At 39.9% G+C, this 23,981-nt stretch overlaps 1 protein-coding gene across 1 annotated transcript in view; it reads right to left on the bottom strand.

Moving 5' to 3' along the window:
• ASS1 (argininosuccinate synthase 1) overlaps positions 1–23,981 on the bottom strand; it is a 681,159-nt gene that overhangs the window by 60,265 nt on the left and 596,913 nt on the right. Inside the window, exon 14 of the mRNA XM_044057968.1 lies at positions 6,756–6,912. Coding sequence (XP_043913903.1) covers positions 6,756–6,912 — 157 coding nt within the window. The remainder of the gene's footprint in view (positions 1–6,755; positions 6,913–23,981) is intronic.

The raw sequence follows: 23,981 nt of genomic DNA, 5'->3' as shown, positions 1-23,981 counted from the left end.
AAATTAGACAATTGATAAATACATTGTGCACAGATTTGTACTGCAGGCAATTTTGGGGACAGTTGTATATATTTTGGGCTCTGAGAGTCATTAAGTTTCAGAGAGATGTTTAAAGAAATACACTGCACTGAGTAAACAGAGTTTGCCTAGCTACATGCTTGTCTGTAGTAGTGTGATAACTAAACTTTTTGTTAGACTTTAGCAGGCTGCCCACTGTCAGTCCAACCTTCTACACCGCTGTCAGTGAAAACAAGATAAAAAAGGTCAAAGGTTTCTAACTTGTCAGCAGCAGTCTGTGTCTCTTGAAGAACAATTAATTTACAGCAGTGGTGCTCACAATGATCCCCACTGCAGTCAGATCACAGCTGCTAAACATTATATGTGTGTGTTTGTAATAAATAAATATATATATATATATATATATATATATATATATATATATATATATATTTATATAAATATATATATATATATTTATTTTTTTTTTTACACAGCTTTATGGATGAGAACAGTACTCTAAATACATGGTTCTGAAACTCAGGTCTTTGGATCAGCTCTGTTAACCAATTAAATACACTCCTGTCATGAGGCTGTCGCGCAGGAGAGACTACAGGTCACCCTCGCTCTCAAGGAGGAAAACTAGCATTTTCCTTTTCTCAGGAGGCTCTTAACAGGGTGGGTGGAAAACAATTAGAGTGAATGGTGGTGTGAATCACCTCAAAGAAAGGGAGGGTAGGCAGGAGAGAGAGATAGAGAAGGAAAAAATAGTGTTACTGAAACAGCTAACTTGCTTCTTTCAGTCAAGAGGAGATTTGTCAGGGCTTAAATCCTGCACTTGCCTTTGTGGGTTAAATAAACTAAAACATAAGTTAGATCACCTTCATTTCAAATACAAAAATTACTAAAGGAATATAAAAAGAAAAGCACAGTTTGGAGAGTTTGAATGAATATATATATTTTTTCTTCTGTGATGGTCTGAAGAACCCCATGCTTTTATTTTTGTGCATTGGAGTGGTTCTGTGCTGCTATATAATTACATTACTTTCTACCTACTGTGTTGTGCCACTTCCAGCCTCCAGTACCTCTCACCACTTTCTCTCAGGATCGTGTGACGCCGTCACTCAAACGCTTTCAAACCAGTGATGTAGAAATCAAGAAGAAAAGAGAAAATGGTCGGAAACGCAGTGAGAATAAATGCACCCGTTTTCTTTTTTTTTTCCTTCTACTTTATTCATTTAATCTCCCCAAGTGCGAATGGAAGGCGTAATGAGGTGGCAGAGAGAAGGGGGGTGGAATTATTAAAGGCTGTTTCTTTACACACATTGACTGTAGAGAAGAGAAGAAGATAATATGACATTTACCCCAACCGTTCCAAATCGATTTCATTATATTTACTGCTTTATGAAGTGTTTAGAGAATGAAATACAAAAAAAGAAAAAAAAAAGCCAGAGGAAAGAAAATAAATTATTGACTCCAGCCAATTTTAGGTCTGTATAATATGCACACTTAGTATTAAACAGGATTTGGTGGAAATGATAGTCTGCAAGGTTATATGCTATATATCTAGATTCATATTGAAATGAAAGAGCATTAAATTGGTTGTTGTAAATAGCTCAATATTTTTGATTTTTTTAATGTTCCTGAAATTCTGATCACTCATGTTCAAGTTTAACTAATGTGAACCATGCCCCCGTGAAAGGTACATTTTATTTTAACAGTATGATTAAAAATTGATTTGCTGGTCCTATTCAGTCCACTGTAGATATGCACACTGCATGAAGTGAGACATTTTCTCCCTTTTCCTAGAAAATATGAAATGCAGCAAGAGGGTAAGGGTATACTTTCACTGCCCTCTACCCCTTTGTTTATTTCAGATGTCCAACTTTCCTGAACCTAGGAATATAACCAGTGAAACAGTCACTGGAAACTGAATGATGATTCAGCAGCTACATGCACATGCACGTCTTTATAGAAACACACACACACACACACACACACACACACACACACACACACACACACACACACACACACACACACACACGCACACACATGCACACAAAAATCACATCTTTGCATACACCATATATATCCCCCTCCCACACATACACATTCTGCAGAAAGTCTGCCTTTTTTACAGTAGGAAGGCTATGGGTGGCTGAGTTCAAAAGTAACATCTAGGCAAAAAGCCTTCTCTGCATGAGTGATTTTTGTGTGTGCGCGTGTGTGTGTGTGTGTGTGTGTGTGTGTGTGTGTGTGTGTGCGTGTGTACGTGCATGCTGACATATGTCACAGTAGCACAAATACAGCAGAGAGAACCATTCTTATCCTGGATGTACCTCCAGCTGAAGACTTTTCAGCAATCTGTAACCAGCACTCACTAATAAGCCCTTGGAAATATACTTTTGTCTACTTAGGTCCTTGGTCTTCCTTCTGAGTTTCAGCGCCACCCAGTGGCAGCAGTACTTAAATGCTGGTTAGAGAACACAGCAGTGCCCCCCCCCCCCATATGAATTTGGAAGTAGGAGCTGCAATTATTAATGAATTTATTAATTATGTTTCATGTATGCTGCCCACCAGTACTGTCAGGAAGTCCAAAGATAATCTTTAGTTATTAAGTCACAAGTCTCCCGTATCTATATGACTGTTAGAATCTGAATTTGTAATATGTTTGTTAAAACACATGGTAACTGGTGGGCAAGCCACAGGTAACTGGTGTGCAATTCTCAGTTTAAAAGCTTCTAAAGCAAATATACACTTTCAAAAACTAATCGGCATTTCTGATTCTGTTTTCAGTAACCTGTTGCATGAAGCCTTAGCATGATCACCATATAACTATGCTTCTAAACTAACCTAAACAGGCTTTTACTGTCACTGTAAGGAATTTACCCATGCTGTTCATCTCAAAGCAGTCAGTGTTCAACACAGTGGCATGTTTCTGCTTGTTTCACTGATGAGACAAGGCTTTTTTCACACGAAGACCATTCCAGTGCCTCACCAGGAACACTGCAGAGTGGCAGGGTTTGTGGATTATTCCTACTTGCTCAGTACATGTAACAGCCAGCATTTAGGATGTCACAATGTGTATTCTGATTCCAAGATATATCAGTCAGTTCGATGCCAACAGTGCATTCATCTTCTGATGGGATCATGATGGTGGCCTTAAGAAGATCTAACCCAGTCCACTTCAACTGAAATGGAGAGAAGGTTGCCATTAAGAGGGTTTTATTCATTCTCCTCTTGGTCAGCTCTCCATTTCACCCATACGGCAACATATGCAAGGCATTTGCACTGGAAACACTGCTGGTATGGCCCAGATGCTGTCCCTTATTTTAAATGTCTGTGTTACATCATCACTTCTGAGCCCAGTTCCCTTTACCCAAGCAACTACCACGTACAACTGCAGTGTCAACATTATGTGTATGTATGTAACTACGATTTACTAAACATTCTTTATGTGTATATATGTAACTACTATTTACTAAAAATGTATTTATGTGTATGTGTATTATGAACCTTGGAGCGTTTCTCCCCAGGCCTCTGATGAAAATGGACATATATCCAGTCGGACTATCCCAGTTAACAAATGTAAAATAAATAAATGTGATCTTCAGACCTCTCTGTGTGGAGAGGGGAAGATAAGCCAGTGCTTCATGCCCAGTTTCTACTTCTTTGAAGAAAAAAGATGCACTTTAACTCCTTGTTATTAATCATTTGTTTCCTGCACATAGCAAAACAGTAAGAAGAGGCATCTGGACTACTCATTTCATGCCAGAGGAGGACATGCCGCATCGAACATACAAACACACACATACACACTCAGGTCCATAGGTTAGTACTATGCTAGCTACCCTTGCAGGCAATTTTAAGCCTAGATAGTTATCCCATTTGAGAATCAAAACCTGCACCTTCTGACTATAAGATAAATACTTTAATTTTTATGGCAACCCCCACTGAGCAAAACACCCATATAACCAGTTACTCAAACTTGCAGATGTCAATAACCAAAGATTATAATTCAATAAACAGAGTATCACATGTAAAACTCACATTTTTATATGCTCCATAAATCTGAATTGTAACTAACAGCACACTAACACATCATCCCCCTACTATAACCCACTCTTCTATACTTGTTTTTCATTCTAACCAACATTCCCAAAACTCATCTCTAAAAATTGGCACAAACTTATAACAAAATAAAAAAACTGCTGCAAATGTCTGAAACAAGACCTAACACTGTACAGCTCTAAAAGAGTTGACTGGTTAAAACTAAAACCATGTTATACAAGCCAAATGCTAGCTTACGTCTAACAATAAAATACAATCCTCAGATCTCAAAACCTTACAGAGGTTATCAAATTTAAAGATTGCTATGGTGATTCACTTTACATATTTCAAGTTGCCAAAATATGGAACAGCATTCCACCAGATCTAAGCGCTGAATCAATTCTTTCTTTAAAATCTACGTATTTACTCAGCCTCTTGAGTAGCACGGTATCTGTACCCAGTCCCAATCCATCTCTCCCTTAACTAGTAGAGTCTCTTATTTCACCTCTGCTTTCTATCGAATCTCCTTCCTGTAAATAAGATTATAAGATTATACAGTGATACATTATGCCTTACTGTACCCCACATTGCTCCTTATTGCTTATAGCTTACGACACAAAGATATTTGTGTACACTTTTCAGTTGCAATGTAGTCAATCTGCAATTCCAGGGCTTCTGTTGTGAAGGGCTTTGGCTCAGATGTAGAATTCCAACTAACAAGTGTAAATAAAAAGCATCCTGATAATCTTGGTTTCAAAAAGGTTCTGACAACTTGGAAAGTACAGCTGTCTAGATAACTTACCATAACTCTAGATACACAGTTGATCAATGATGGAGTTTTAAATCTTGGGACTTCCTAATGAGCAGAAGTTCATGGCCAGCCCGAATGGTTCTTTCAGCATCCCCCAGCTGAATGACATCCTTGGCTGTGTGACATCAGTGGTATTAGAGGTATACAGGTCACCACCATCTTCAGGTGTTTTTTGCTTGAGTCCCTGTAGATCAAAGTTCATTGGGCAGAGCATGACCCGCCAAACTAGCCCTACTGATTTTCAGAGCTCTGTGTGAAGAAGCATGGATGAAACTGGAGTGGAAGTGACAGAGGAAAGGGTACTCAACCCTAAGGTCTTCAAAAAAGGATCAAGAGAGTGAAAGGGGGAGGTAATGCAACACTGACCAATTCAAACATCTACAACTATAGCAAGTTATCTACACAACTAAACAATGTTCAATGCAGTCAGTCTTGCAGTACTAAGTCTTGGGAACCAACATTGTGGTTCATGCAGCACATACTCACATTTATAAGGCAATCACCCACTGGGCTTGTAGCTCACAACTGTGTGTGTGTGTGTGTGTGTGTGTGTGTGTGTGTGTGTGTGTGTGTGCACATGTGTATGGTTGCAGGTCAATACAGTTAAAGCTCATAAGAGTGAACACTTTTTGTGGCTAAACGTAAGAGTAAACCCTGACCGAGTCCTGGATATGGCCTCAACATTGTAGTGCATGATGACTGTATGTACAGCAGACCAGGTGGCTACTTCTAATATCGTCTGAGCAGGATCTCCTTTTAGCAAAGCAGTGGTTGCGGCTTTAGCCCTACTGGAGTGGGCTTTAATCTTGCCTGGGGGGGTTGCTTGCCATCATGTAAACAGAGTACAATTTTGTAAGAAAGTATAGTCGTGTAAAAACTTACTGATAACATTAGATGTCCTACTGATCACTGTTGCAGTATTCCAACTCCACTGGGGTTATCTTGTCATGGCAACCTTACACATAACCAGCACATCAAAGCCAAAAATCCTCCACAAACAACAGAACACTAACAATCATTTTAGACTGACACTACAATGACAGAAAAAAAACCCACCAATTTTTATGCAGGGGGCAAAACCCATGCACTCCCACACCCCTTCTAATTATCGTATAACAGCGGGGTAAGGGCAATTTCCCTGACGCAGCTACACCACTATTTCATACAAAAGACTTTCACTAAACCTCCGTTGAAAAGAACGTTTGCTCATATGATGGTTCTCTCTTATTTTTAGCTATATAAAGTGCTCACTCTTATGAGCATTAACTGTATTGATCCTCAACCACCACACACACACACACACACACACACACACACACACACACACACACACACACACACACACACAGACACACACAGAAAATAACACACTCCGGCTTTTGTGAGATACAAGCCCAAGGGGTGACTGCCTTACAAATGTACGTGTATGCTGCATGTACCACAATGTCATTTCAATACATAAATCAGCACGTTATTACACTTTAACATTTTTTTATTTTATTTATTTATTTTGGTTATGGGTTCATTTTGAAGGGGACTCATTTTACCTACTCCTGCTAGTCAAACAATTTTTCCTTGTCCATGCAATGAAAGAATAAATAATAAAACAAACAAAATCCTCCTTCCAAAACACATGCACACCTCCTGTGGTCACCCAAGGTACTTCTTTACAGCTAAGATAATGATTCATTTCCCTTTCTTTGGCTCTGCACTTTTATGGATGCGCAATGCTCTCATTCTGGGCCTCTGACACTCTCACACTTACTATACTTTGCTTACAGTTTTCAAGTGTAGCATTTCATTTTCTGCCCAGCTATGCCATACTTCCTTAAAATCAGCGCTTTAGAATAAAAAAGACTTTGATGTGCGTCGATATTTCAATGACATTACATACCTGACCAGTTCTTCATTGTACAAGGATTTAGGGGACTCCCGTCCCATGATGTAAACATTCCCTTTAAACACGTAAAGCTGAACCTTTCCTTCAACAAATTCCTGTGAAGTGGCAATACACTGACGAACAAACTCGCACTCAGGACTATGCCAGAAACCTGGAAAAAAATGACAAGGAAAAAAAAAGTCAAATCCTGACTATTTTAAGACTCAGCAGTCCAACCGTTGAACAGTCCTCCAGCATGAACGTTGCATCAGCATCTTGCTACCTTTTTGCAAAAATGCAGCATCCAATATCAACAAGTGTCAGCGACTGTCTTGTGGTTATCTAAAATGTGAATAGCTCCTGCTTTCAAAACTTCTTGCATACAATGCAATATCTTGAAAATAAAGGATTTTGGCATTTACCTTTGCTGTAAAGTTGTCACCAGCATCTGCAGAGCACCTAACTTGAATAATTTCAGTCTGACTACAGAGAATGCCTAACAGAGAAGCTGCATTTTGATAAAAATTAACTTTGCAAAATAAACAGAATATTTAAGTATCTTGTAAGTCTAACAGAATTAGAGCAATCACACAGAACAGCTCCTTCAGTTTGTTCTAAATGCTTCCTTACAGTTCAAACTAAAAAATAATTAAAGCAAACCTGTGTAACAAATTCATAAATCAATATAAAAACAAAATAAACATGTTCAGGGGATTGTTTCACTGGTAAAATACTAAATTATGCTTATTACAGGAGAAGAGACTGCATCTAGAAATGGTTGTCCAGCAAAATTAAGTGCTACCTTTGCGCATAATTTATTTTTATCTATTATTTGTTAACTGGGTAAGTGAACAGGTCCAAAGACCCTTTTCACTTATGGCCCGGACCAATCAATCAAACAGAAGCTTTGTTCATTCATGCATTCAACCATATATGTTTCTTTTATTTTTTTCAATCCAGATTTGAATTTTTTCTTAATTTATTTACTGACAAAAATAAACATACATGTCCATAACAAGAAAGTGGCATACATGAGTTGCAAATGCCTTGCAATATTTTGCATTAAATATACAAAGAATAAACAGTACACAGAATAAAAATAGAAGTGACACATTCAGGAAGCGTAAGAGGGTTTGTAAATGTTGTATAATATACTTGAAGTAAAGGAAGCTAACAACCGTTATAGTTTGAAAAAAAATGAAATAAGAAATATAAAAGTCTAGCAAACAGAGCCAAAAAATATAGTTTAGAATTACCTTTTTGTAGATTTTATTTTCACATATTTGTCTTAATAAGAGTAAAGCCATAGTCTTAAACAAATATTTACCTGCAGTTAGGGTACTGCATGCCTTTTGCATTCCTAAAAGTGTTAAACATATCTACACACAGCACAAGTAACACTAAACAAAACAATGGTATTTTCTTTTTTCCAAAAATACCATTTAGCAGTAGGAAAATAAGATCATTCATATTAAGTGAAAAACTTTCATTCAAGAACACACCGACTGTGCAACGGTTAGATAAAATACTAACCACTGTGGACTTTAGGGGCAAGGCTGATAGGAGTGCCACAAAGTAAAATATAATAAAATAAAATATTCAAATCTGGACTGAAAAAAGTAAATGAATATATATATATATATATATATATATATATATATATATATATATATATATATATATATATATATATACACACACACACACACACACACACATATAGTTATTTGTATAAATGAATAAATATTGTCATTGGACTGTATTAGTGAAACAAAAACATGTGAAAGAAAATGCAACTCTATCCTTTTCAACAATTTTTCTGCAAACCATAAAACAGCTATCATAAGATTAAAGACGGCTGCAACAATCCTGTGTTACATGTGCTTGGTCACATAGAGATGTACAGCTCAACTTTCCACAAGGGACTAAGGCTCAGCTAGCCCAGAGAGTAACCTGGGATCTGACCTTATTGCTTATCAGGTTTGAGATCATGTGCCCATATGCCTTCTTTTCTATGGGTCTGCAATTTCAGGTGATCTTACCTTTCTCCTTCCCACCCCCTGTTTCTAAAGTGACACTACTCATCATAATTTCAAGGCCAGAAAGTCTCCAGTTTCCCTGGTGTGACTCTTAGATTTCTCTGCTGCATTAGAAAGGGCCTCAACACATCTGTTTAATGCCTGATGGCCCTGTCAGTCTGTCCTCTGGACAAACACCTACTACAAGTCTAGAAAAAAGTCTGACCTTTTAAATCATGTTGTATGGACTTCCTAAGTATCAAGTAGTCTTGCTGCACAAAAGCACTGTATGATATACTTTTAAACTTTAAAAGGAAAGAAATTCAACAGATTATTTATATAGAGTACAAGTGTTGTAGAGTTTATTTAGGTATTACATAGACTAAATTGTTGAGGCCTTGAATTCAGAGCACTTCATTAATACTTTATTTACTCGGACAAGAAGACCAACAGAAATATAAAAAGTCATAGCATTCTATTACCACAGATTATCAGACTAATTTCCAGTCTGTTAACACAGAAATTAACAGTCAGAGATCCTGTTATTTAAATTTCAGTTTCTGCATTCCTCAGTGGAAGGCGAGACAGCATTAAGAAATTTACATGTATTTGCTGGACTGCTGTTACACTCATCTATGTTAACTGCAGCAGAAACTGCACTATTTGAATTGAATTCAAGATATTAGCATCTACAGTCAATGGACACAGAGAAGGATCAGTTGTGGTAATAACTTGTTTTCAAATAAAAAAATACACTAGTAAACAATTAAAGAGCATGTCTAACTTTTCTACATAGTTTAAAAATGCTCTTTTCACACTTTATCTGTGTTGCCTGGGCATTAACATGCATTACATACATTACAAAAAGTCTATTATTCACAAGAATATATGTTCATTTATATGCATGTATATCAATCACAACTGCAGTATTACTAAATTTCACTGTGATCTGACACGTCTTTGCTGCTATCGTAAACTATTTGTGATTGACCAGCTTGTGCTCACTCATTTAAAATAAAATGAAACGATTTTTTTATGAACAGAGCTAAAACATTAACTTTTAAAGTGGTATGTGGAAGTGTCACTAAAGCAGCTGCAAATGTCTTGCCTCAGTCAGTATATCCTGCTTGGACAAACTGACGTCATCAGGGAGAGATTCATTAATTAATGTGTTAATTAATAAACTGTAAGCAATTAGTTTTACAAAAACGAACTGCTTTATAATCAATTACTAATTAATACTCCTCTCCCCCTGAACATACACACCTGTTTCAAAATAAAAACTGAAAGCAGGGAGAATTAAACAAAATAATGCTGAAGCTTTTCATTCACAGAAACGATCACTACTTTCTGTAAACTCACAAAACAGCATCATTAACATGCAGTGAACATCCCTGCCAAAAGAATAGAATGCCAGTGCATTTGTGCTGGACTTCTATGTACTACTGGAACTTTAAAAGTTAATATTTTAACTCTGCTTAAAAAAAAATGTTTTGTTATACAATTTCTCTTCTGTGGGTACGGGATTCAATCCTGACTTCTGATCACTGTCTGTGTGTGTAGTCTGTATGCTTACCTTGTGTATGTGTGGGGTTTCTCTGAGCACTTTAGTTTTCTACCACTATCCAAAAATGGTTAATTAGCTACACTAAGTTTGTGTGTGTGAAAACCCTCAATAAGCTTTCATTACATTATGGTTATAAAATGTTACTCCCCTAAAAGCAATAGCAAACTTACTCATACTTTTTTATTCTAACCATTGAGGACAAAGTCTATGAACCAGTTAACAAACGTTAAACAAATAAAATCACACATTTTTGACTGTAGCTCCCAGTTGACTGGGAGTAACTTTTTTTCCCTCAGAAAGCAGAGGTGGAAGGAAAATCGTACAATATATTCTGCCTGAACTATACACAGGTGTATTTGCAGCATGATGGAGATAGGGTGTCCCCTAAGCATTATTACAGAACCCATTTACCATCTTCATCAATCTTCATATTACTTCTTCCTAGAACTCATGAATCCTTCTTGTAGCTGCCCTCATCAGCTTGGGCAATTATCTATATTTGTTGGAAAATCTAACGAGGCAAGACAACACAGAGGCAAGACAACAGAAGTCTGGAAGTACAGATCTAGCTAGCAAACCAACCATGCATTAATTTCTTCTGAGCATTTCAATTCACTACTTATGCATGACTATGAAACTGACTTCCTGCACAATAACATGCTTTACATTTTAATTTTAACTCAAAAAATGTCCATTTGAGGATGTTTGTTTTAGTATAAAATTTATAGGGAAACTGCACACTGCAGTTACTAAAGCAAATTCTGCTGAGAAGCCCTGTTCTTTATAGTCTGTATGTAGGATGTTAGATGTATGACAAGCTACACACACATTTATGATACACTGTGTATTTAAAAAAGTTGAGGGACTGTTTAGCCTGGTAAGCAAGAACAAAATTGTCTTAAAACTGACTGCATACAAAAACTGAAAAGGCAGTTTTATGTGGCGAATAAGTAGTTCACACTTTGTATAAAGCACCTGTGATTCAAGAAGTATTTATAACAGCTGATAGTACCATTGATTTCTGTTTCTTTTTGCTTAACAACACAGAGCATGCAATCTTAAAATTACAGAGGAAAAGGAGGAATGGAAATCAAAGCTGCTGTTTTGTAACTTGAATGATGACATAACACTACTTCTTTCAGAAAGCGAGGAACAAATTGTTTAGTTAACTGACCATGTTGCAGTGCAGGCTGGGAGGCCATCTAGGTTTTGGAATGGACGTCCCAGTTCTGAGTATTTGAAATTAACAACTTTGCTATGCATTTTTCAGTATACAACAACTGATGCCTATCTGAATAAAAATGCAGCCTGTTTTTTGACAGCACAGTAAACCTGCCAGATTCAGATAATTATGAGGAAGTAAAAGCTGCAACCACTTCTATACAAACGGACATGAAAATGGATTCAGAGATTACTTTGTAGTTTATCACTGTGCTCTCATCCAAACACCAAATCTCAGCATTAAGTCCCAGGTAGAAACATGTCAACATTTTAACAGGGATACATTATTTTACTCTTATAGGTTCATAAGTGTTTACTAGTCTAAGGACCGCAAGGGCCTTTTTAAGCCTACCCATTCATCTTCTCTCCAGAAGGTAGGAAACAGAACTGTGGACAAATATTATCATGTGTGTTCTTGCTGATCATGGTGGACATGGTGGCAGGAATAAGCCAGTGTGCCCCTCCAAATACTAGCTTGGACTTTTTAATGTTAGTTGATCCCTATATACTGAGCTAATACCCAATGTCTGTCAACTGTCAGATGAAAGCAAAGAGCTGTAAATGCCACATGTTGCGCAGTAGCCATCTTGTGCCTTCCATCTCTATGTGATTCAGTCTCTGCCTGCGTGACTCTGAACCCTGGCTATCAATACAGTAGTGTCATGGCACCCAATAACAGAACAGCATATACTGATAACAGACTTGCATGCATACATTCAGGCACCAACCATCTGCTTCTGTCAACTCAGAACGACCTGTGCCACCCAGAACCCCCATGTCTGTGACCCCATGGCACAACCATTACACAAGCTCTTCATCACTTCACCTTCAACAGCACATCAAAAGCTAAGACACCAAGTACCACATGGCTCTCTTCCAGCCCACCATTTCTATGGCATATCTCCAACCCTGAGTTTCCTCCAGTGATGAATTACATATGACACCCAGAAAAACACAAATTCTGTGCCACCAGTCTTATCTATCACACCCAATACTTCCACACTCTCATGTTATCAGTACAAAATCACTTATACCACTGTACTGTGTTAGCTAAGGCACCCAGCATCCCTTCCATGCAAGCACAGTGAAAGATATAGCACTCACAATCACATACCCCTTTGCCAGCACTGTACTAACTATGGCTCCCAGAACCCCAGACCAGCATGCTGTAGGCTATGATACTTGGTAACACAGCCCTTTGCTACTGAAAAGAGCAATGTAATCTGTACTGTAAATAAGAAATACCCCGTATGCAACATGGCCATTCTATTATTCTTCTCCATCACTCTAGCTTCCCAAATGAAATTCCAATAAACAAGTCCTCTAGCTAGCTCTATTTATTTTTGGGCCTTTCCTAATATGAAACATGATGGGCATGCATCAATTATTGCCTGCAAAGCAAATTATGAGTTGTTAAAGATCTGGGATATGATTTTTGCTTTAATAATCACTGGCAATTTGTGACTGGAGTCTGGTCCAAACTGTGAGCTATATGTAGTTTCTGGAATGATGCCAAGTTGTGAGGATATGAAGGGAGTGGAGCTTCATTCGTTATTCATGAGCAAATGATGCAGCTGCTCCTGACTGGTCCATGTGAGGATCTGCTGTTCTGTGTAAGAACTTTGTATTTGAAAGCAACAGTTCTGTAAATATCAACAGTCAGTTTGTCAGGATTGTTATACAAATATACACGTGTGTTTATCCATGTTAATAATTTGCTCGTAAATTTATGTGGCCCTGCTTTGTTGAATTTATTCCATTTTCATTTAAAAGCTGCACTTGGCTATCTAATACCAGTCTTCACTTCAGGTGTCTGAAACCTGATTAATTTGTTAGCACATTTGCTTGAGGCATTCTCTGACTAAACTTGTTTGCTCACTACTCACTGTAGCCATATGTCTGGTCTTGAATATTACAGCAATAACAGATGACGTCAATGTGGTATACTGAAGATTTACCCAAGGTTGGTGTGGTTTAATCATGAGGGCGAAGAGGGGATGAAGGAGTATAATATCTGGCTGCAGCAGTGGATAAAGGAGAAAGGCTTGGGGCTGGTATGAGGATGAGGGAAGACGTGACAGGGGGACTAAGCACTATGTAAGTGTCAGGCTCCATCTTTGCCCAAATGGATAGATGGAATGGTACATCTGAAAAGTAATACATTTATACCAAGATTTAAGAGGAAGGGAGTGCCCCAAAGCAGAAGAAGGGGGTAAAAGTATTTCAGCCACAGGGAGAAAGTAAAAAGATGCAAAGCACAGCAGAGGAACAAATAATTGTGACTCAGATCTTACCCTGCTAGGGAAGGAGTCTGGGATGGAGGGGGGGGTCATAAGCAGTGATGTAGGAAGTATGGGGGGAAGGACATTGTGGGCATCACAGAATCATGAGCCAGTGCCAACAGTGGGTCAAAGACGGAATCAGCTTTGTATGAACTAGGTAGGAATGACTGAAAAGGAGAAGATGAAGGTGAAACTGCCATCTGCATAACAGAGAGGAACAACTCCATGAAGAATTCTTAACACATTGCTCCTCAGTTAACAGGAGCTGTTCACAGTTCGGTGACTTTAGACAGAGATCTGGAGTGCATCTGAAATGAAATCCAAGGCATCCACTGCAAACAACTGAAAAATAAGCATATTTAAAGCCTGTATTGCACTTTAATTGTATTTATTTGAAGTTCTGCTTCAGTTTTGCTGACTGTGTCTGCATTTTTTCTGCATATTGAAATCCTGTACTACTGTACTGCCTTATATAGCGTAGGGTAGATTCACACTTGCTGAATCTAGACTGTTAGGCATCACTGTGCTCTAAATCAACCATCTTACATTAAGAGGGCCCCCCTGCACCCTTGTGGCAGAAGTGTGTAGCTCAGGTTCCATCTGAGCTTGGGATTGCTGGAGAAAGGCGAAGTTTGGGGCTTTCCCACTGGTAGTTTGTCTTAAAACTGTAGAATTTTGCCTGCATTTAAGCCTCATGTTTCTGACGTTTTGCTCTCAGTTAAATAAGCTGCTCAGATTTGGTGAGTTTAGCCAGAGATCTGGAGTGCATCTGAACTGAAATCATGGCATCCACTGCAAATAACTAAACAATAAGCATATTTTGCACTTTGTTAACTGTATTTATTGGAATTACTGCTTCATTTTGCTGCACTACTCCTCACCTTGGACTGCACTTGATGTCTGTGCAGTCACTGAAACGTGGCTCAAAGCCGCAGAAAACACACCAGCTGTGCAAGGCTACAATGCCTTCTACATGTTCACATCTCAGAATGAGCATGAAAGAACCAAAGGTACAGGTGCATCCATCTTCAATAAAGCCACGTACACATCCAGATTGGTCAAACAGTATGACTCTCTCAAACAGTAGTACTCCATGCCCAATTAACTATAGGCAAAACACCTTACCACATCACTGCCAGCTATAGGTCCCCGTCCATGAACCAAGAGATCCACAATGTCTGCCTAGACTTAATGGATTCACTCGCCATACAGCCCAACACGTTAGTCATGGGAGATTTCAATTATCCCTCCATCAACTGGGTAACATATACATGCTCTCCCAGAGGTTCATGGACTTTGTCAATGCAAATTCTCTGGAACAGATAGTCTGCACCCACACAAGGGGCTCTAATGTCCTTGACATAGTACTCACCAACATGAATGGTCACTGCACTGCCCCCTGTGTGATGCCCTCCCTGGTAAGGTCAGACCATAAATCAGTGTCATATGAATAACTACTGGACCACACATCCCCAAAAGGAGCAAAAAATCTAAGAAACATCTCCAAAGCAAACTACAGCTTACTAAGTGATGGTACAAAAACTTTTATACCCCCTGTAATCACAGGCAAATCTTAGCAACTGTATAGACTTGGCTGGACCTGATCAGGTTAAAAGTAGGCCCTCCTGAAAAAACAAGCCATCTTGGTGGACATCTAGGATAAATAGATTGTGTAACAAAAGGAAGAAACTGCAGAGGGAGTTGCCTTTTGTTCTTGGACATCAGAGGAAGATTTCCCTCCAGAGATTGAACAAACACATCAGAAGTCTTGTAAAGTCCTATAAAGCTAATTATGAAGCTAAAATAGCATCCCTACCCAAGGACAATCATAAGGCATTCTTTAACTACACCCAAAATCTAAAAGGGAGTGCCCAGATACGTGCCAAATTGGTAGTAGATAGTACCACTCAGACTATAATGGAGGACATTGCAAACCTGCTAGCTTACTGATATGGTGCAAACTTTACACCCCATACCCCAATGAATCAGAAACAAAACAGATAGAGCTCACAGATAAATGGTGGAATTTTAAAATCCAATGTAGAGAATATGAGCAGTCCAACAATCCAACCGTCACACAAAGGGATGCAAAAAAATAAAGTTTAATGAGGTAAGTGCTTTCACTACAACTGTAGCTTCATCAGACCACAGATAAAAAATGCCAGAAGACTAAACAATCAGTGATGTCAGAAAGCAATAACCGTAGTCTTCTGGCATTTGTTATCAATGGTCTGATGAAGCTACAGTTGTAGTGAAAGCGCTTACCTCATTAAACTTTATTTTTTTTGCATCCCTTCATGTGGTGGTTGGATTGTTGGACTGCTCATACCCCAAAGAATACCTGACACCAGTTCTCTACCTAGTATTTCTAGAGATCAACTCATATCTGAGCTCTCCAAGGTCAAGAAAATGGCCTCAGTGGGATCAGATAACATCCCAGGTTGCTTACTAAGCAATCTAAAACAGGACCTAGCTGACCCCAGTCTCTTTAACCATAGCCTGAGATATGGCTTTGTACCAGCAGAATGGAGAACAGCAGCAGCAATCCCCTTGGCATAAAGAGAGGCATCAACTGACCCTGGGAACTACAGACCCATCAGTCTAACCAGCCTCATCGGCAAGGCCATGGAAAGGATCATCATGGACCTTATCAATAAGGACATAGGTGACCTTCAAACTCTAGACCCAATCCAGTTTGACTTTGTTAAGGGTAGATTGTGCTTATTGAAACTGGCAGACTTTTTTGAGAAAGTCACCAAAGAACTGGATGAAGGTAAGATAGTGCATACTGCCGATCTGAACCTAGATATGGCATTTGACACAATCCCCCACTCAGGTACCAGTGAAAAACTCTCCCAGCAAGGTGTTAAATCTTACACCATTAGATTTGTAGCTAATTGGTTTACCAACAGAACACAAACTAACAAAATTGATGACTCCACCTCTACGAGTAGACCCGCCACCAGTGGCATACCACAAAGATCTGTACTGGGCCCTTTACTGTTTGGAATCTATTTCTCGGAAGTCCAGGCTAAATTAGATGGCCTCTGGCTTACCAAGTTTGCTGATGACTGTAAGCCAGGTGTGATCACCGAGTCCCCAGAGATAACATATTACAGGAGGGGCCAACACAAACAAATGACTGGTGCCAAAGTCACGGTCTAAAACTAAACACAAAAAAAGTGTACTATTATTCCATTTGGCAATACAGAATTCCCCACTAATTACAATATTGACATCACCCCTCTAAGTTCAAACACAGTGGAGTGAGATCTGGGAACACAGGTTGATGGTAATCGGAAATTTGACCATCAGTTTTCCGCGGTGGTAAGTAAAGCCTTCTACATTGTGCATCTCATAAGTAAGGGCATCGCATCCAGGTCTAAGGATGTTATAACCCCAGTTTACTAGTCCCTAATCAAACCATTAATAGAGTGCAATGCTTCCTTCTACATGTATCTCACCAGACACCTGGAGCAACTGAAGAGACCACAGAGGTTTCTCACTAAGAAGATACACGGCATCCAAACAGTGGCTTATGTGAATAGACTGAAAGCCCTGTCACTGTACTCTGTATCATATAGGCTACTGAGAGGTGACTTGTGCCTGGCCTACAGGGCAGTCTCTGACCCCGACCTGATGGAAATACTGCACATCAGCAAATCAAATGGCATTAGAGTCACTTGCTCTAGGGATCTCAACCTTGCCAGTGACATTAACAAAACATGCTGGAGAGACAGGTATGCCTCCCAGATACTGCTGCTCTGGAATAATCTTCCAATTCATGTGAAGCAAAGCTCCTCAATTATCCTATTCAAAAGCAACCTGGACAAATGGATAGGTGACCACAAATTCTAACCAGGGGTGGCACCCATGTCCCTCATGGACAGGGGTAATCGGTGCTGATCTGTGAAGTACATCCATCTAACCAAGGATAATTGAGGCAACCCGGGATTAACATGGCTAGGCTTATAAAGGCTCTAGGACTGCTAGCCTAGTTGCCTCCTATGAACTTATGAACATTAAAATAAGTTTCTTTTTTATTTTAGCTAAAAAGCCTTCTTTGTTCACTACACTTTGTGAAGTGAATTTCCCTTTTCGCTTTGTTTTGATAAGCATCAGGAGTTATGCAGCTCTATCCAGTCCTTCTCCCCACATGATCCTGTGTTGCCTCCAGCTGTTTCCCATGGCTTCCATGTCCACTCAATCATGGATTCCCCAATGACTCCTTTCTGAGTACCCCTGTAACTGATACTTTGCTTGGTGGGACTCTCGGTTCCACAGGAAGTTGAACTTGCAATAGGTCAGTGTTTTAGCCCAGAGGAATGAAGGAAAATGAGCTTGCAGCTGGTCATGTTCCCTAGCTTAGGGAGTGGCTAGTACAATGAGGTCAGGATGCTGTCCCCACCCCCTGCTTACCCTGATATATAACCTGTGAGGATCCTTGTCATTCTTGGGGGTGCAGTGGCACTGGATTTTTCAAACCCCCCTCCTAAGACAGTTCAGAAGTCCATTAGCCTCTTCATCCTAAACTCTCCAGCCAGACCTACCAGTGTTACAAATCCATTTCCTCTGTTTGGGTCACCAGTGGCACATACAGATGCCCTGCTTCTGTGCCATCAGGCCCCTGAGAAATAAAAATTTTGTTTTACATTCTGCTCAAAGCTGCAGTGAGTTAGGCCTTCTACCCTTGCTCTACTGTTTTCCAAATACCTGATGAGAGACTACAAATGATATGTGCTTATTTTCAACTATTTTCTGCAATTTCTGATTAGCTACAACAATATTTGTTGTGTATATGTTTGTTTAAACTGTGCAACTATATTTTGCTGCATTTTTAGAGTGTTCTGCTAACTGAATTCCTCTTACAACTGGAATCACGGTTCATCTGCTTGTTTTGTTCATTTTACTTGTTTGCTGCACTTGAAAAACACTAGCATAGACTTGGTTCAGGTTTTGCTAAATCTAGTACTGTTATGAACTTTGGAGCTTGTAAAACAGCTAATCTTTTGTCTGGAGAGGCCCCCCCTCCTGTGCCCTCATGACAGGAAGTTACAGTTTGGACTGATCTAGTTAGAGTTACTGTTGCTGGGCTCTGTTTAGGGCATTTTGACTGGATAATTTGAACTTTGTCTGTTTCCTGTTTTTCTGCTTTAAAAAGCCTGTGTTTGAATCGGTTTCTGCTTGTTTGCTCAAAGGTGCAGTGAGTTAGGCCTTATGCACTTGCTCTACTGTTTTGATTTACTGTTTGTGCATCACGCAGCATCGCACACTACTGCACAGAGGGATTGCCAGTTACAAATGCCTGCTCTCTAACCTCGAAATATTACCTAAACCAGAGCTCTTCATGCCTAAACCTACCAATACCTTCCCCTGCTGTATTCCCTCTTAAACTGTTATAGCCAGACTAAGATGACCATAAATTGTCAGTTTCCCTTCTTTTCTCCTGCCAGTCTGGTCGACATAGGTCTACTGAGGCAGTGTACCAACTGCCGCATGTACACTGACAACCCCCTACTTCTAAATCATTTCTGTACCATTTGTGAGAGATGCACCTTCATTACACAGCTGGAATCACAGCTCCCGTGCAATAGATAGCAATACAGAGTGGGTTGTCATCCCACCTACCATAACTCCTACTCATGACACACAGCATACACATAGACCAACATATGTAGAGGCACTCACAAAATAATCTACCTAAACACCAGAGACCCTCAAAACACATACATACTAAGCCAACCATAACACCCAATACACATAATGACACAAGCACAAGTGTCTCACCATCAAAGCTCATAAGGCAACACACATCCACTCCAAATATCTTACTCATAGTAGATTCTGTAGTGAGACACACAGATCTCCCCCTCACCAGGCTGAACATGGAGAAAGTCACTGTCAGCTGTCTTTCTGGCGTCAGGATTCATCAGATCACACAAGCACTAACGTCTCTCAACAAGTACCATTATAATTCAGTCATAGTACATGTTGGTGTAAATGACTTGAGATGTACGTCCCTGGACTGACTGACCTCTTGGATTATGTGTCACAGGCACATATGTCCCTAGCCTTGAGCAGCATATTACCCTCGCCTAGGATGATACCACAATATAAACAGAAAATCATTGGTTTAGTTTCTGGTGTCATTCTAACGGGATCCAGTTTCTGTCAACCTGGGATGACATGATTGATAGACTTCGTTGCTTTATCTGTCACCCATGGAATTTCGGCTACTGGCAAAGGCTCTTGCCACTCCCATAGTTCCCTTTTTAGGAAATGTTACAAGGACAAAGTTCCCGATGTAAAAATTTCATCACATAACCCATCTGTCACCCATGGAATTTCGGCTACTGGCAAAGGCTCTTGCCACTCCCATAGTTCCCTTTTTAGGAAATGTTACAAGGACAAAGTTCCCGATGTAAAAATTTCATCACATAACCTCAAGGTTATGCTGCTAAACGCTAGGAGTCTTACCATGAAACTGCACTCACTGGAAGCAGTCCTCACCCTGGAAGACAATGAGATCTGTGCAGTTACTAAGATCTCATTTAAAGTTGTGTAGAGCACCCCAGTCATACTGGGTTACATTTCCTACCACACATTCAGACAATGAATGGAAGGCGTAAAAACTAAAGGAGGTAGTGTATCAATATTCATTAAAGATAAATACACCTCCAGATTGGTTAAACAGTACGATTCCCTGGAGACACTTCAGATGAAACTAACTGTTGGTAGGACACCTATTCAAGTCACTGCTAGCTACAGGACCCGCCTCCCCCCAATGAATCAAGACATCCACTCTGCCTACTTGGATCTACTGGAATCCATCAAAATAGATCCAAATACCATGGTTCTGGATGATTTTAACTACCCATCCATTGACTGGGTAAATTACTCGTGCTCAGACTCACATGCCCAAAGGTTCCTCGAGTTTATTAATTCCATTGCCCAGGACCAGCTGGTGGACACCCCAACTAAGGGTGCAAACATCTTGGATCTAGTGCTTACCATTATGGGGACCACTGTAGCACCCTCACTGTGAGGTCTTCCCTTGTCAGATTTGACCACAAATCAGACTCATTTGAAGTAACTATCACATCGGACCCCCCCCCCCCCCAGCAGAGGAAGAAATTGTTTTCCAAAAGTAAGAGGGGGTGTGCCCTAAACTGGAAACACTCTCTCCTCAGCTTAAACAAGCAAATAAGACTTCTTGTGAAGTCCTCCAAAGCAAACTACGAATTCAAATTAGAGTCCTCAATTAAGGACAATCATAATGTGTTCTTTAGTTACATCCATAGCCTAAAAGGTAAGGCTCAGATTTGCATTGAACTGGTAGTTAATGATACCACATACATTTAGCCTGTGAACACAGCAAACCTGTTAGCCGACAGATTCTGTGAAAACTTCACTCCCCTGTCCCCACCACACATAGCCCATGACATTCCTTCCACCTGTCCTCCACCTTGTATCGCTAGGGAGCAGATAGTAAATGCATTCTCTAAGGCCAGAAACACAGCATCTATGGGACCTGATAATGTCCCAGGCTGTTCCCTACATGGGCTTCAATTAGCAACACCATTGAGTAGTCTTTTCAATCATAGTCTAAGCACCAAGTTCATTCCAGCTGAATGGAAAATGGCCACCGTTATCCCCCTTCACAAAGATGGTGCTTCTACTGACCCCGGGAACTATAGATCTATTAGCCTGGCTAGCATTATCTGCAAGGCCATGGAGCGAATCATCATGGACCTTATCAACAAAGATATAGGTAACCTCCAAACATTTTTGTTCATAGGTTAGTACTAAGCTAACTGCCCTTGTAAGCCATTTTAAGCTTAGCCAATTATCCCTTGTGAGACTCAAACCCTGCACTTTGTGTTTGTAAGGCAAACACCTTAACCATTAGGCCACTCTCCCAACCCCTTAGGCCAATCTCCCAACAACCCATACAGTCAAAATAGGGGAATCCACCTCCAACAGCAAACCCGTAACCAGTGGTGTTCCACAGGGATCAGTCCTGGGACCTCTTGGTATCTATTTCTCTGAAGTACAAGCAAAAACTAAAGGTCTGTGGCTGACAAAGCTTGCTGATAACTAAAAACTGTGAACAGTCATAGAATCCCCAAACAATGTCAACATCCTACAAGAGGGTCTTATGCAAACAAATGATTGGTGCCAATGTCACAGCCTTAAACTCAATGCAAAAAAATGTATTATCATATGTTTCGGTAACAGCAATGTTCTGGCTAACTACCACATCAATAGAAATACCCTAAGTACACACTCACTGGTGAGAGACCCGAGTACACAGGTTGACAGCAGCCTTACCTTTGATCACCATACCTCCACAGTGGTAAGAGCATTCTATATTGCTCACCTCATAAGTAAGGGCATTGCCTCCATAAAAAAGGAAGTTATAACCACCCTGTACTCTTCCCTCATCAGGCCAATAATTGAGTACAAAGCCCCTTTTGGTATGTACCTTTCCAGGCACCTGCAGCAATTGCAAAGACCACAAAAGTTCCTCACAAGGAGAATTCAAGGTCTTCAGCATCTGTGCTATGTGGATCGGCTGAAATCACTGTCACTTTACTCAGTTTCATACAGACTACTGAGAGGCGATCTCTGCTTTGCATACAAGGCAATCTCTGACTCTGCCTTATTGGAAATGCTGCATATCCGTAAGTCCAATGTTTCATGGGTTACTCGCTCTAAAGACCTTAACCTGGTATGTGACATTAATAGAACCTGCTGGAGGGACAGATCTGTCTCCCAGAGGTTACCGCACCTGCGGATCAGCCTCCCAATTCATGTCAAGCAGAGAACCTCTTTGGCCCTCCAAGCGCAATCTGGACAACTAGATAGGTAATTGTAAATTCACCCCAGGGGTTCCACCTGTGTCTCTCTTGGACAGGGGCAGTAGATGATGATCGTGGAAACAAGGGCAGAACTTAGCTAGGCTTGTAAGGGCCCCAGGGCCATTAGCCCAGTAACTTCTATAATCCTATGATCCTAAGAATAAAATGGCTTATCAAAAGTACTGTAAACTAAACTGCTGACTTCATATAACCTTCACCAAACACATGCCCACCTTAATCACTTTACAAGACAGAAAAAGAGAATGTAAAGGATGACAGACAAAACGCATGAATATTTTATTTCTATGAGTGGAGTTTTAATACTTTTTTCTGAACTAACAGCTTCACAAGATATAGCAGTATAAGTGCCTTAGCATTTCTATGCAAAAAAAAGTAATACAGAGAAAAATGCTGAGACCTCATACAGCTAAAGTGAGCCCTCAAAACCATGGGTTTTATTTGTTAAATGGTTAAGCAAGTGGAAACGAGTACCCTTTTCAAGGGTGACCTGGGAGCACTGCCTGACTTAACTGACTGCTCAGTCACACAAAAGGCAAATGGAGATTGAGGTAATCAAACCTGGGACTACATCAATCAGCTTGTTAATAGCCAATAGCCTTAATTCTCTTTGCTAGCTGCCATAATAATCAGGGTTGGCAGGGCGAACAATATTAATATATCATTCATGGTAAATTCAGTTCACTCTTCCTCTTGGTCATTAGCAGAAGGTTAGCCTACTGGCAACTGAAGGAACTCAAACCTTAATTAACCATTTCAAACCTTTTACCTGTTACAGATTTGATCTACCCAACAAATCCACATATGGCAAAGTAAGAAAGTATCACCTGCCTGGCTCTATAGAGAAACTGCCACTCCTGTGTACTGGGCTGACATTAGTGGGATCCCCCCAACTCCAACAGTGCAAATTAAGGCATTATGTAGTCACTCCCTAGAGGCTCAAATTTACACAAGTGAATTTCGAGTCCAATATTTCCAAACCCTCTGCTATGATTTTTGATAGGTTCTTGCTAAAATTCTAAAATTGGTATGACTTGAGATGTCTAATCATATTAACAAAAGCGTGAAAGACAAAGCACAAATCTAGCCTCACATTATGCTTTCTCTTCATATACTGCATACTTTTATCCAGCATGGGTAGTAAGGACAAAACTACAATGGGCAATGCCAAATCAATTCTTTGGCTAAGACATTAACCTGAGATCCCATCTGCTTGAACTGGTGGTAGCCGAGCTGAAGGTAGAAAGTCTCACGGCATTTGTGAAAAAGAATAA

This window comes from Protopterus annectens, chromosome 16.part0 (assembly GCF_019279795.1).
Source record: "Protopterus annectens isolate FY-2018-M chromosome 16.part0, PAN1.0, whole genome shotgun sequence".
NCBI lineage: Eukaryota > Metazoa > Chordata > Ceratodontiformes > Protopteridae > Protopterus > Protopterus annectens.
Note: the sequence above shows the minus strand (reverse complement) of the source record. Positions and strands in the feature narration are given on the sequence as shown.